Source organism: Drosophila elegans, unplaced genomic scaffold, assembly GCF_018152505.1.
Source record: "Drosophila elegans isolate 14027-0461.03 unplaced genomic scaffold, ASM1815250v1 contig_208, whole genome shotgun sequence".
Lineage (NCBI taxonomy): Eukaryota > Metazoa > Arthropoda > Insecta > Diptera > Drosophilidae > Drosophila > Drosophila elegans.
In genome coordinates, this window is record NW_024545578.1 from 20,199,098 (window position 1) to 20,212,824 (window position 13,727).

The following is a 13,727-nucleotide window of genomic DNA, read 5'->3' on the forward strand; positions in this document are numbered from 1 at the left end:
GCGCAGTCTTGAGTGTCGGGGGATTTTTTTCAGACGCCAACAGAAATGAACAACAATTAGGCCAGCTTTTTAATGGGTCCGGCTCAAATCAGTTGGCATCGGATTTTCGTCTGGAGAGGTTCAATGGTGACAGGGTTCAATCAATAAAGTTTAAAATGCAGAAAACCGTGGTAAATGATCTCCCAGAAGAGCCGAGTATCAACGTGAAAAGATTCCCCCGCGAGCTTCTCTATCTCTGTGCGATTCTCCTGATGCTGGTGGCCCTGGTAGCCGGATATTCCCTGTGGATGATGAGTGAGTTGCCTTAGATGATCGGAAATGGATGGAAATATAATTCCCAATTCAATTGTTAACCTGGCTTAGCCCAATCCACGAGTGCTACGTACAAAGGTTTGCACATATTAGATCGCAGCGAATGGCAGGGGGAACCACCGAGTGGAAAGTACCCGCACCTAAAGCTGCCCGTATCCAATGTGATTATCCACCACACGGCAACCGAAGGATGCGAACGGGAGGTGAGTCTTAAAGAACTTTGTTACAAATAGTTTATTATTCATTTTAATTTTAACTGTTTCATACTGGTTTTTATCCTTACCTTATTAAGATAATCCCCTTCTTAATAAAACCTTTTTAGATACATACTTTTTAATTGATATATTATTTAAACTAAAAAGTTTCTTTAAGAATTTTCTCATCTGTACAAGTCTTTAGTCATTATTCTACTGGGAAACCCCCATTAAAAAACCCAAACCATTAAAGCTTAAAAAAACCCAGTTTGGTTAATTTTTGTATGCCATAAGCAGACAGAGTTTTTCACCTTTTCTCCCACTATCTTGAACTAATTCTCATTTTTAAAGTGCTTTGGCAAATATTTATTAACCTAAAAAGAGAGTCAATAGCACTGACTTTCATACTTATGTGTTTTTCATTATTTTATATTTTCTTAGGACGTTTGCATATACCGCATGCAGGTCATCCAGGCATTCCACATGAAATCCTTGGGCTGGGTCGACATTGGCTATAACTTCCTGGTGGGCGGCGATGGTCAGATCTACGTGGGTCGCGGCTGGTACATCCAGGGTCAGCACGTCAGGGGATATGGCGCCATATCGATCAGCATCGCCTTCATCGGAACCTTTGTGAATATGGAGCCACCGGCTCGTCAAATTGAAGCGGCCAAGCGACTGATGGACGAGGGTGTACGACTGCATAGGTTACAACCGGATTATCACATCTACGCCCATCGCCAGGTTAGTCCCACCGAGAGTCCTGGCCAGAAACTATTCGAGCTGATGAAGCACTGGTCCCGCTTTACGCCCGATGTAACTTCATGTAAGGAAACTGAAAGATAGAAATGATTTGAAGGTGTTTTATTTAAAAAAAAAAAACTCCTTTTAGTGCGCCTCCTAAGCAATTCCAGCTTGAAGTTCGTTACCCGACCATACTGGCTAGCCCAGCCACCCACAGTGGCACTCAATCCACTTCAACTGCCCGTTCAGAGCGTGAGATTCGTGGCCACCAATACTCAAACGTGCTCCACCCAAGCGGAGTGCATTTTTCGAGTACGCTTGCTGCAAAGTCTTCACATCGAGAGCATTGGATATAAGGATATTAACTATAATTTCGTGGCGGCTGGAGACGGCAACATCTACGAGGCCAGGGGTTGGGATCACAGCTGCGAATCCTCGAAAGATGCAGATGAGCATCAGGTTGCCAAAGAACTTGTCGTGGCCTTTATGGGCCCTTCAGGTAGCAATAAAAAGCTAGCCCTAGAACTAATACAACAGGGCATTAAACTGGGGCACATAAGTAAGGATTATAGACTAATAGACGACTCAGAAGAATCTTAGAAAACCGGAAGCAGAGGGAAGAAGCTTTAAGCAGTACCATCCCTGTGCCATCTTTCAAAGTGATACTAGTTTAAGAACTATAAACAACTTCGAACACATCTCATATCGAATACTTCACAATTTAAGCAGCATTTGTAGAAATAAACATGCCTTTATTGAGTTTCAACAGCTGCTATCTTCTATATCTCATTTGAACGACTACGACTAACATTTTTGAAAACATATTGCGATTCGTTTTTGATTAAAAAAACCCTGACTGGCTTCTACTTAACGATATATACAGATGACACACTTTGTGCTTACAACAATTGGCTAAATGAAATTCGTAATTGAAAATTTGGAACGCGAACATGGCTACTACATAAAACTTAGAAAATTAGGCTACAGTTAGTGAGACGATCATCCAATTGCAGAGGATTTGGTTTAATGGTCCAAGATGCGCATGTTGCCCGACACGATCTTGTTCTCCAGAATGGCACCGGCTGGGATATCGATACGATCGCCATGGTTGGCAATGATGATCACAGTGCCCTGCGGAATCGAGTTAAAAAAAAGTAAATTAAATTAGAAGACATCAAATACAAGGGCATTTGACACACGTACGCGCAGGGAAACACCACGACCGAAGGTCACATCTCCGCTCACGGTCAAGTGATCCAGCTCAATGATGTCCGGGATGTTGGCGAAGCGACCCAGGAACTCCTTCACCTTGGAGAAGTGGTTCTCGCCCAGCTTGACGAGCGGCGTGGTGGGGAACATGCGCTGCGGCGACATCACCAGGCTGCCGTTCTTCAGGGTGTACAGATTCGACATGACCAGCAGCAGATCCGACGACTTCTTCACGGGCAAGAAACGCGAGCGGGGCACATTGCATCCGATGGCGCCGTCGAAGCACTTCATGGCCGCACCCACAGCAGTCTCCAACTGAATGACACGAGTTCCATTCTCGAGCGTCTTGTTGTTCACAATGATCTCCATGTTCAGGGTGCGCTCACGTAAAACGCGATCAATTGCTAAGGCAGGCAAAAAGAAAGCAGAATTTTAGGCTTTCCTTTAGGATGAATGACATGTATAGTGGACTCACCTGCCAGGTTGGCCCAAATGTTGTTGGTGTTGAAGAACTTGAAGGTCTTCACGGACTTGAAGTCATCCACATGCTCTGGAGGCACCTGGGCGATTTCCAGCAGGCGCAGCTTGTTCTCCATTTGAATGAGAGTACCACCCTAGATGGAAGATAGAAACAAATACATTTTACAATAATCATGGTATTTACTAATCTTGTTTAGAAAATATGTACAATTTATTTAACAACGAACAATTTTTGGTATTTAAAAAATTTCTTTCGGTTTTCAGACTAAAAGTTTTTACTCGATTTGGGTACCTGTTCCTGTTTCCACTCAGTTTCTTCAAAATAAACTCAAATCTAAGGTGAGTTTGGAATGAAATGAGACACAAAACTCTCCAACTTAAAAGGACATGTATATAAATTCTAGCAGCTATAAATAGTTCTTAATTTTCAGCTTTAGTTAAAAGAAAAAAAATATATATAGAAACAACTTATAAGAATCATTTTTAGGAGAATAAAGGGAAATTATTTTGTATGTTCTTCTCCATTAAAGCTTTTACTTCATCTAATTTAATTATATCCCACCTTCACGTCAGCACGGGTCTTGTCGGTGACCTCCATGACAAACTCCACTGGGGTAGTGGCCCGCTCCTCGCCGACCAGTTTGTTGAGGATGTTCAGGTCGACGGTGGCGCCCAGGTTATCGATGTTGGACAAGAAACAGTACTCGCGGCCCTCCTCGATGAACTTCTTCAGCAGACCAGAGTTGCGGAAGGTGTCGTAGAAGTCACCGTGACCAGGTGGATACCAACTAAGAGCAGGAATTTATATCATCAATTTAAGATATTAATCATTCCAAAGATTGTAAGAACCCACGCCTCCATATCCTTTTCGACCTCAAAGTCCTTGGCAACCGGCAGGTAATGCTCGCGACTGATGCGCGGGAAGCAGCTCTGGTTGAAGGTGTGGATCTGCACCCGGAAACCCTTGTACTTGCGCACAATCTTCTCGGTGTCCTCGTCGGTGTTGAAGGAGTTCATCAGGACCAGCGGCACATTGGCATCGTAGGTCTTGTTTAGGTGCTCGATTTGCTGCACGGTCAGATCGAGGAAAGTCAAATCGGATCGCACGGGAATCACACTCTTGGGACCATGGCAACCCATCGAGGTGCCCAGACCGCCGTTCAGCTTGATGACCACCAACTTGTCCAGCATGTTGCGGATCTAAATTCAAATCGAAAGCATTAGTACAAACATTCTTTAAACATTAAACGGGGTGGTATGTTAGAGAGCAGAGGAATGAGTTAAGCAGAAGTGATAGCCGAATTTCATTAGGGTTTTATACTACAGCGCAGTGCTTACAAACTAAGGCAAAACTAATAACAAAACAAGGTCCAAAATCTAAACAAAGCGTCCAAAGCCCAATTAGGTTAGATTCGAGCCATGTTCTCAAGAGACACAGAGCAGAAGCGAGAAATATATCGAGAGTAAGAGTAAGAGTAAGAGTGAGAGCCGTGAAGCATAGAAGTTTAGGTAAGGGAAAACGCTTTACCTCATTCTAGGTGCGATACACACGATTATGCATAGTATTTATAGGCAGACATAGCCATATTCAGTATTCAGTATTCAAATCAAAGAACATGAAAGTATGCAAAGTTGGTAAAACAAATTAAGAGAGTTGTAATATCATCAGGATGAGTTTCGATTCGGTTTTTTTGTTTTCGGTATCGAGATGTGATTCATTGGCGGGATAACTTGGAGTTTTGTTGGGGTCTGAAGACAGGCCCTCTGCATACCTGCTCGTTCTTGGGCGCCTTTAGATTCGAGTAGTTCATCACGGCGTTTTCGGGCAGCTTCTGGATCTTGTTCCAGTCCAATGCGGGACCCTCTGCAATGGATAAATATATATATAACGTTGTTACTGCCATGTATGTTATGCTCTAATAGGACTTACCCTCCTGGATAAAGCGTCCGAAGAGATCGGCAAAGCGTCCCATTTCAGCCTTGAGAGCAGGCTGGCGGGCCAGTTCCGTGGTCGCCAGCAGACGGTCCACATCGTGCTCCAGCAGCCGCAGGGCATCCCGCTTGGTCACCTCGTGGAACTCCTTGGAGTCCGATGGTGCTCGCTGGTGGCCGCGCACCTATTAAAAAATCATCACATCACACAGAAACGCCATGAGTTACACTTGGAGAAATTTTAGAGCCGCATGGACCATTAGTGTGGCCAGCAAAGCGCATCTGCCAGATGCACTCAAGTGACAAAATTAGTGAAGGAAACGCTGACAAAATTGCTTGCTATTGCTATTGCTTGAGCTGTTGTAAGTCCAATTACAAGCTTGGGCTGCCACCCAGACGAGGGCGTTTCACAAAACACCAACAAGACACTGGCGACGTCGGCGACAGTTTTGCCCCAAGCCTTGCGATGACAACAAGTCGCTGGCTGCTACTCAGTTTGCTACTCTATTTGGGCGGCCAAGAGGCCTCCACGGGTGTGGTTGAAAACTTCAGTGATGGCCTGAAAATGGCCGGACAAATGTTTGGCATCAATACGGCCGCGGATGTGGCCAATCTGGTGGCCAAAGCCTTTGCCGGCAATTCGATGACTAAAGTACCCAATCTCGTGGGCTATGTGCAGAAAACTTTTCAGGGTGCGCAGGAAAACAAAAACGATGATGATGAGGACCAAGCGGAGGAATTGGAAACGGAAAGTGCCCAGGAAGAGCCACCGGTGGAGAACAGCAACCGCAGACCACCTCCACTCTCCTTCGACACAGGGCAAATATTCACGAATATGCTAAGGATGGTGGGATTTGACACACGCAAAATTGGAGCCCTAGCTTTGAATGCCTTGATCATGATTGCCCAGGCGGTAAGCTTTGTCCTTCGAAATTTTATTGCTTAACTTTAACGATGATACTCTCATTAGATTGGCGGCTCCCTAATGCAGGCCACCCGAGGAGGCGGTGGATCCTTGGTAGATGCCTCGACATCGCTGTTCGAGCCCAGCGACCATCGACCGCGTTCTCTGTCCATGAGTTCGCCAATCGATTGGTTTATGCAACGCAATGACCGACATAGCAAAGGACTAATCAAGGATATCATGGATCGGGATCTGCCCGAATACATTGTGGATATGATCGAGGCGAAGGAGAAACCGGAGGAAGGACAGAATGCTGGCTGTCTGAAGCTTCTCATGTGCAAGGGCAAACCCATAATTTGGGGAATGCAGGAATCGCTGAAGAAACGTCTGGCTGGTGAACCCGAACCACAAGAGGATTTCGATAGCTACTTAAACAAAAGAATTTTCTTTAAGTATTTGCCCAGTCTTGAGGATTTCAGGGTGCATAGTGCTAATTGTGAGACAAAATACCATGAGGAATGCCCTAAGAATGCAACAACCGGAAGTTTTTTTTAGGATAACTAAATAATTTGTTTTAATTTATTTTGGGGGAGGATAACAAAAAATAGAATAATATTTCATTCCCCTACGATTTGGTATTATATTTTAAATTAATTGATTAATTGATTTGATACCAAAGAAGTTATCCACAAAAGTATTGCTTTTAATAGTTTTTTATATAAACTTATTTTATACACAACTAAGTTCTTTGAAAATAAATATTGTGAAAAATTGTTATTTTTATTTCAACAAATATTTATAAAATACAGAAATCCTATGTATATTATAGAATGTTTAAAATTAGTCTGAACAATTTTCCACTAATCACAATCAGTGAACCGAACAATACCCGACTGTTTAACTGTTTAATGATGAATTCGACATTCCGATGTAGTGAAGGATGATTAAGGAGATAAGTTTCAATCCGACAATCAAATTTCAGCCTAATGTTCCATGAAACGACCTCTAAAGATGCAACTGCCCTGGCAAGTTGTGTAATAATTTGCAAAATCGCAATGTTGACAACTACCGGCTCCTTTATTATCACCTTTGGCTGATAACTAATCTTGAGGTATTATAAAACCTCACCGCGGCTTTACTATTTCAAGTTATAATCACTTAATCTGGGCGTTCGTCCAGTCATGTACCAATAATTACTACGTCACATTGATATATCGAAAGCGTTGCTTGATAATTCAATTTAGATTTTACCATTAAGAAAGTACTGAGGGCGATGAAATATGGGTCAATCAACTGTGGTAACTTGCTAAAAAAATACTGTTTTTAGACGTTCTGTAGTCAGGTACCTGCTTATCGATGATTGGCTTGGTAATAATGATTTGGATAATATTCAATCATAAAAAAGGCTATTATTGTTGCGTAAATATTTACAATTTATGTATGGTTTTGACATTGAAATTCAGACAAGGTTGTGGCACAAGCATTTGCGGATAGCAACGCCAACATTTTAGTGGTAAACAAAGCTCAAAATCCAAACAAAAACATTGGGAAGCAAAGAGACTCCACAAGACAGCTGAAGAAAAGCGCCACCTACCGTTCGGATTGGCTTCAAGCCTTGTCAATCAAGGCAGACAAATGCATTTGGCTTATGCAAAATAATTGCCGTAATCGCTTTTATTTTTGCTATTTACTTTTCGTAATCATTACGCAAAAGGCGGTATAATGAGCAGAGGGTAGAGTGAAAAACACGTGCCACGCCCACGGCGCCTACGACGATGCCAGACGATTGCATGTGGGTTATTTATAAAACAACCGCACTTGCCGCCGATGAGCCATTCGAGCCCCATTTGAGATAAGCCAAAGTCAGAGGGCAGGTGTTTGAACTTCGGCAAGGTCAACATGCTCAAGATAATTTGCTAACGTTTCATTGATGCTTCTTTTGGCGCCGTTTTGTATTTTGGTAAAAGGCTTATGCAATTCATAATGGATTCATAACTGGAATATCTCAAAGATCCGCAGAAGCAAAATACCATATACTCGTAGTATGTACGGGTATATTGTGTTCCCACTTAAGTATGTAACAGAAAGCAAAAATAAATGGTAAGAAATAGAAGAATAATATTGTTCATATCCGCAATAGCTTGCCACCTAATACATTTTATATATAGATCGGATGACATTTAGTTATTTCCAAAAATGCAAAACCAATTGTTCTATATATTGAAGTCCAGTTAAAAGCCTGTCTGAATCCGGTAATTAAAGTAAATTAAATAATTTTTGCCTGTGTTTTATTTGGTTTCTCAGATAAGATACGAATTCAGTTCCAGGTAAGGAAGTGCCAAACAATTGGCAGAACATCTCAATTAATGAGATCTGATTGTTACAAATAAAAAACGTTGTCTTGGAGAATTCAGTTGTTCTTCCGAAACAAATGAAATTTTGTGATTACCGGACATTAGAAACACGTCTCAAAAGAAATAGAGCAACACACAAATATGTTTTTGTTTTTATTGTAGGTCGCAAGAACTGATAACATTTCGAATTTACGCGTTAAATATATTACATGATACGAAGTTATTTTACAGAGGTGTGTTTGACATAATTTAGAGGATTTTCTATAGACCGGCAATACATATTTTTGGAAAACCAAAAATTTGCAATTAAACTTCCCGATTCAGTGGAATTGGTAGGAAGCAATTAGCTGATTTTTACAGAGTTTTCCGATTTAAAACACATTGACTTTGCTGCAGTTTTTAGAGATATAAAGTTAACCCATTGAACTTGGCCCAAATATCGTATTACGAAGGTAGTCTCGGTAGAATTTAGAGAACTTACGCCGGCGCGCTCCAGCAGCACATCGATGGGTCTTATACCGGAGGGCATTGTGAACTATGGAGCACTACTATAAAAATATATCTCACTGCGAGAATCGGAATCTTAACTTTTTAAGTGTTTCGCGAAGCACTCGCGGCAAGAACGAGAGAAAAGAACGCTAAGAGCGGAGAGACGCGAAACGAAAAACGAAGCTCGCTGGTCGAGTGTGCAATTGAAAATAAAGCTGGGATCCAAACGAAATTTGAATTTCAATACAAAATTTTTCCAACACGCGGCGACGCCGACGTTGACGTCGGCAGCGACAGAACAGCAATGAAAACGCGGCGACAAGTGAAGTGAAGCAAGCAGCAACAAGTGATAGCGAAATACAAAAAAAAACTAAAGAGGGAGCTTCTTAGGTACGGCAAGTCGAAGATTAAATACCTTTGCTTAGTAAACATTTACATGAATATTTAATAAAAATTCGAAGCAATGCCAAATCAATCTAGGTTTGATAATTATAAAATTAAAAAAGGAATTCTTGGATCACTTAAAACTACTATAACCTGCAAGTGACATACAATTATTTTCAAAAAATGTTGAGGAATTTTAATTCTATTATTCCTAGACCATTTGCTCAAATGTTAATCGTTAGATAAAACAATGGTTAGGTTTGTGTTCAGCGGAATTTAAAAGCAACAAAGTTACGTTAATTTTCTTTATGTCCAAAATAATAACATCCTCTGTTAGGGTATTTAAAATACAACGGCTGATGCGGCCAGCATGTTTGTGTAAGTTTTGAGCACAACAAAAATTAAACAAAAGAAACAAGTGGAAACAACAAGCAGCAGAGAGCCGCGGGCGCTTATCACTAAAATAAAAACAAACCGTTCACTGATTCCACAACTACATTTCCAGGGGCATGTTCCAGTGATAAGAGCACAGCAGATATATTCCATGATTATTCCAACTGACAACAAATACTAAGCTAATTTTTGGCTTCCCAAAAAGAAACACACGCACACTTACAAACACATCACGCTGAAGGCGACACACGCCCGTACTTAGAGGTCAAATGAAGGTTAGCGCTAAGCAAGTGCAATACATAAAGCAAAGAAAAAAGCAAAAAACCAGTCAAGAGGGCAACTATAACTAAGGAAATTGGCCCATAAACAGAGCCCGACTGGAACCGGCAAAATGCGTTGCATACAATACACTGGAATGTGCAAGCTGCACTCACACTAACGCAGCAAGAGTGACTTGGAATGAGAGACCGGAAGTTTTCTTTTTACACCAATTTATAACTGTAAACTGAAAAGCTCACCTTGGCTTCGTGTGGAACATCCAACATTTTTAAAGTTTTTTAATCAATTTGTAATTTGTCACTTAGTAGTATTAGCTTAACAATTAAGCTTCACTAATTTTTCCGCACACACACACAGATAGAGGAACCACACTAAACCCGCAGCTGTATGTGATTAAATAGGTTTTCCCCAAGTTGATTTGGCACTGCCCCGAGCCCACGATACCAACAACAAGAACGCTACGATAATAATTTATTGGACCAATTTTGAAAGATCTCAGCGTTCTCGGCTGCTTCTTCTTCTTCGCCACTCAAAACAGCTGTTGGGTTTGCGCCCAACAGCTCAGGAATTTAACATAACAGCACGCTGTTAACCAATCAGCTGTGACAGCAAAACAAAGGGCGAAACAGAAACCGATAAGCTACGCAAAATTCCAAAAGAAGCCCTACTTTAAAAAGAAAAAGTGAACATTATGGGTATCTGTCTATCCTGCTGCGGCCAAAGTGCCGAGGAAACTAACCTAATGCCATCGCCTGTAAGTTTGGTTACCTCAAGCAAAAACCCTCTGAAATTAGGAGCAAATCTTTGGAACAACCCTATGATTTTTTCAGGATGAGCGCCGCCAGCAACAGTTGGATGCGGCGGAAAAGCGTCGCCAGGAGAATGAAAATCGGGGCATCAAAAATCCGGAGAGCGTAAGACGCCAGCAACAGAAAGCGGAGGAACTGCAGCGGCGGGAAGAGGAGGCCGCCCGCCAGGGTCAAGGACAATCCAATCTAAGGGTGATTTACCAAAAGACCTCATATCAACATTTCCCAATACTAACTAATCGTCTATTTCCAGTGGCAAACGAGCTAAGAGGAGGAAGATCCACATCCTGGTATTGCTTATAAAGCATACCCACCTATTTCCCTCTATGTTAACTGCCCTTTGTCCAGTCCTTTTTGTACTACTCCGTATTTGTACTGTCTATATACCCCCCATATTCCGATCTTATATCTATTCATACACCATCGTCCGAGAACTTTTAGCTGGCGACCAAAAATGTACAACCAAAAATAAAATGAAAACCAAATTGTTATCAGTGATTAGAAAATTGAAAAGAAAAATTGAATACTTTTTCCACGGATTAGTTTGACTAAGTCCGGAAAGTTATATAAATTTTCCAAGTTTATTTTGTCATTCCTGTTTTAAAAACTTTACTATTGTGTTCTACATAGCACTTAAATCTGGAAATAAACTCGTTTTACATATCAAAATCAAATGTAGAAATTTCGACTTTTTAAGAAATTTAAAAACAATATCAGAATTCGATTATTTGTTTTTCTTAGTATCAAGGTGTATATTGTCAATATTTAGTTGTTTTTGACTATATTGGCTTTCGGTATAGTTGCTTTTAAAGTTTTTTCTAAAGGAATTTTTACCATAACATTGTCTATATGTCGAAATGGCATTGTTTTGGAAGTGCAATTTGTGTAATATTCAAAAGTAAGTCAATCAGGCAATTTCAATTAAGCTAGTAAATTTGATTTATTAAAATAATTTTTTTACCCCCATCTAAACTGAATGGTATTAATAATAAAATATATAGAAATTAATATAATAATTTTATGTTATTTTTTGAGTAAGTGATTTTAACCAGTGACCAATTTAGATACATTTTCTGGCTAGGACGATAGTTTTGTACGATGTTTTTTCCCATTTGGGGGTTTCCATCTGGCCACCTGGTAACACTGCATCATGGGGGTGGTGATAAAAGGGGGTGTTGTAATGGATTTGATTGCATTCCAAGGCCGGCCAATGGCGACTTGTTAGTCAATCTCTCTTATAATTTGTTTACGCGAAGTCATCCACTCACTGTTTACACCCGTACTCTCCCCACCCGTGAGTTTGGCCCACTCATCGGATATCAGTTATCAGCTATCAGCTATCAGCTAGAGCTAGAGAAGCTATGAATTCCCGCTCCCTCGCTGATAACATGGTTACGCTTATCTCTGTGTGCGTGCGCGACTTGTAGAAGCAGAGGTAGCTCCGTTCGCTCATTGATCGCCGGTCACTCGACGCGGAAAGTTCCACGGAAAAGCACTGAGAAAATGGCAGAGGCAGCTACTCCGGACATCAAGCGGGTTCTATCCATCCAGAGCCATGTGGTCCACGGCTATGTGGGCAACAAAGTGGCCACCTATCCGCTTCAGGTCTGCCATCCAAATTAATTAAATCCCGGAAAATTCCACTCACTTTTGCTAACTACTTTCTATCACTAGTTGCTCGGTTTCGATGTGGATCCGCTGAACTCGGTGCAGTTCTCCAATCATACCGGCTATAAGACCTTCAAGGGTCCCGTCTCCAACGAGAAAGAATTGGGTAAGGTCAAATATCGTCAGTCTATACATATGTACAAATATATATATATACTTATACGAAGGTACTTTTAACTTTAAGAAACACCTCAAAAACTCGAAATTTGTTTACCATAACTTTAAATTAAAATATATCCTATCATAAAAGACTTTAATCTTGATTATCCAAGTGCTAACTAAATAAAGTACAGTCAAACTTGCATTAACGAATTCCTCTATCATGAAGTCTCTTAAAAGGCTTCTAACTTTAATTCTCCTTAAGTTCTTAAAGTTTTGTAGCTTATGGTGACTTGAGATTTGAAGGTTTTGTATTTTTAAAAGAAGAAAATGTGTATTATAACAATACATAATGTTACTTTAATCTGAAACAGACACCCTTTTAAGCTTTACTGTGATATTAAAACCATAACTGTTACTTTAATCTGCAATCATTACTAACCTTAATCTCATTCAGCTACAATTTTCGAGGGTCTGGAGGAGAACGAGCTGCTGCCGTTGTACTCGCACCTGTTGACTGGTTATATCGGAAATCCCCTGTTCCTGCGACAGGTGAGTCACATTGTTAAGAGGCTGCGACAGGCGAATCCCAATCTGGTGTACGTCTGTGATCCAGTGATGGGTGACAACGGGGAGCTGTATGTGCCCAAAGAGCTGCTGCCCGTGTATCGGGACGAGATCATTCCCCTGGCGGACATCCTCACGCCCAACCAGTACGAAGTGGAGCTGCTCACGGAGAAGGAGGTTCGCAGCGAGTCGGCCGTTTGGGAGGCCATGGATTGGTTCCACAAGCGCGGCATTAAGACGGTGGTCATCTCTAGCAGTGATCTGGGCCAGCCGGGTGTTCTGCGGGCCTTCCTTAGCCAGCTGAATGGACCACGACTGGCCATCGATATACCGAAACAGGGCGGCAAGGATCTGGTCTTCACCGGCACCGGGGATCTCTTCGCCTCGCTTTTCCTGGCCCACAGCCATGTCAGCAAGGATGTGGCCAGTGTCTTCGAGAAAACCATCGCCAGTCTGCAGGCGGTGATCAAGCGCACGGTGGCCGCCCTGCCAAATGGAGGAAACGGTCCCGTGAAGGCTGCCGACCGGGAACTGAAGTTGGTGCAGTCCAAAATGGAGATCGAAAAGCCTCAGGTGCTGCTAAAGGCGCAGCGACTCAACTAAAGCTGGAGGGAAGCCTATCAGATCAACGATTACCTTAAATATATATGTGCTCATTGTACTTGTTCACGGACAATAACCATTTGATACCTTAAGATCGGCATTTGTATGCATTGTTATAACGATATATTATCATCTTAAACCGAGAGAGTGACAAGTTAAGTACCATAAACAATTGAGAACAAACATATGCCTCTGTGCTCATGATGCGGACAAGCTTTGATACCTTAAGTTAAACTTTTATATGCATTATTATAACTATCTATTAGCTATACAAATATATATGTGTGTGACCATTGTAAAACTAAAA

The 13,727-nt window shown here is 41.5% G+C and overlaps 5 protein-coding genes across 8 annotated transcripts; 4 read left to right on the top strand and 1 right to left on the bottom strand.

The window, feature by feature from the left end:
* The first annotated feature begins 43 nt into the window (after positions 1–43).
* LOC108142577 (peptidoglycan-recognition protein LF-like) lies at positions 44–2,016 on the top strand. Its single transcript, XM_017266531.2, has 4 exons — positions 44–294; positions 364–515; positions 948–1,332; positions 1,399–2,016. The coding sequence occupies exons 1-4, from the start codon at positions 156–158 to the stop codon at positions 1,848–1,850; spliced, it is 1,128 nt and encodes a 375-aa protein (XP_017122020.1). The 5' UTR covers positions 44–155; the 3' UTR covers positions 1,851–2,016.
* On the bottom strand, positions 1,982–10,166 carry LOC108142576 (UTP--glucose-1-phosphate uridylyltransferase). 4 transcript variants are annotated; one of them, XM_017266528.2, is made up of 9 exons: positions 9,914–10,166; positions 4,870–5,056; positions 4,712–4,803; positions 4,468–4,473; positions 3,793–4,139; positions 3,502–3,727; positions 2,935–3,073; positions 2,454–2,863; positions 1,982–2,381 (listed from the first exon to the last, which is right to left on the bottom strand). In XM_017266528.2, the coding sequence occupies exons 1-9, from the start codon at positions 9,938–9,940 to the stop codon at positions 2,274–2,276; spliced, it is 1,542 nt and encodes a 513-aa protein (XP_017122017.1). In that variant the 5' UTR covers positions 9,941–10,166; the 3' UTR covers positions 1,982–2,273. The 4 variants fall into 4 exon arrangements, with proteins under 4 accessions (XP_017122017.1, XP_017122015.1, XP_017122019.1 ...); XM_017266526.2 differs by lacking the exon at positions 9,914–10,166 and adding an exon at positions 8,611–8,836; XM_017266530.2 differs by lacking the exon at positions 4,468–4,473.
* Positions 5,338–6,724, top strand: LOC108142578. The gene is made up of 2 exons (XM_017266532.2): positions 5,338–5,784; positions 5,842–6,724. Exons 1-2 carry the CDS (start codon positions 5,338–5,340, stop codon positions 6,328–6,330), a joined length of 936 nt encoding a protein of 311 aa, XP_017122021.2. The 3' UTR covers positions 6,331–6,724.
* Positions 10,167–10,267: 101 nt separating the features above from the next.
* On the top strand, positions 10,268–11,152 carry LOC108142579 (small VCP/p97-interacting protein). Its single transcript, XM_017266533.2, has 3 exons — positions 10,268–10,428; positions 10,505–10,675; positions 10,737–11,152. Exons 1-3 carry the CDS (start codon positions 10,366–10,368, stop codon positions 10,749–10,751), a joined length of 249 nt encoding a protein of 82 aa, XP_017122022.1. The 5' UTR covers positions 10,268–10,365; the 3' UTR covers positions 10,752–11,152.
* A 507-nt stretch (positions 11,153–11,659) lies between these two features.
* On the top strand, positions 11,660–13,727 carry LOC108142631 (pyridoxal kinase). Its single transcript, XM_017266622.2, has 3 exons — positions 11,660–12,088; positions 12,158–12,257; positions 12,708–13,727. The coding sequence occupies exons 1-3, from the start codon at positions 11,987–11,989 to the stop codon at positions 13,418–13,420; spliced, it is 915 nt and encodes a 304-aa protein (XP_017122111.1). The 5' UTR covers positions 11,660–11,986; the 3' UTR covers positions 13,421–13,727.

Bases quoted from the DNA above. Each gene is read 5' to 3' on its own strand.
- LOC108142577 (XM_017266531.2), top strand. From the start codon at position 156: ATGCAGAAAACCGTGGTAAATGATCTCCCAGAAGAGCCGAGTATCAAC. The intron at 516-947 runs GTGAGTCTTAAA...ATATTTTCTTAG, and splicing joins CCGAAGGATGCGAACGGGAG to GACGTTTGCATATACCGCAT. The intron at 1,333-1,398 runs GTAAGGAAACTG...AACTCCTTTTAG, and splicing joins TACGCCCGATGTAACTTCAT to TGCGCCTCCTAAGCAATTCC.
- LOC108142578 (XM_017266532.2), top strand. From the start codon at position 5,338: ATGACAACAAGTCGCTGGCTGCTACTCAGTTTGCTACTCTATTTGGGC. The intron at 5,785-5,841 runs GTAAGCTTTGTC...TACTCTCATTAG, and splicing joins TGATCATGATTGCCCAGGCG to ATTGGCGGCTCCCTAATGCA.
- LOC108142576 (XM_017266526.2), bottom strand. From the start codon at position 8,658: ATGCCCTCCGGTATAAGACCCATCGATGTGCTGCTGGAGCGCGCCGGC. The intron at 5,057-8,610 runs GTAAGTTCTCTA...ATTTTTTAATAG, and splicing joins TGCTGCTGGAGCGCGCCGGC to GTGCGCGGCCACCAGCGAGC. The intron at 2,864-2,934 runs GTGAGTCCACTA...TGCCTGCCTTAG, and splicing joins CATTTGGGCCAACCTGGCAG to CAATTGATCGCGTTTTACGT.
- LOC108142579 (XM_017266533.2), top strand. From the start codon at position 10,366: ATGGGTATCTGTCTATCCTGCTGCGGCCAAAGTGCCGAGGAAACTAAC. The intron at 10,429-10,504 runs GTAAGTTTGGTT...TGATTTTTTCAG, and splicing joins CTAACCTAATGCCATCGCCT to GATGAGCGCCGCCAGCAACA.
- LOC108142631 (XM_017266622.2), top strand. From the start codon at position 11,987: ATGGCAGAGGCAGCTACTCCGGACATCAAGCGGGTTCTATCCATCCAG. The intron at 12,089-12,157 runs GTCTGCCATCCA...TTCTATCACTAG, and splicing joins TGGCCACCTATCCGCTTCAG to TTGCTCGGTTTCGATGTGGA. The intron at 12,258-12,707 runs GTAAGGTCAAAT...AATCTCATTCAG, and splicing joins CTCCAACGAGAAAGAATTGG to CTACAATTTTCGAGGGTCTG.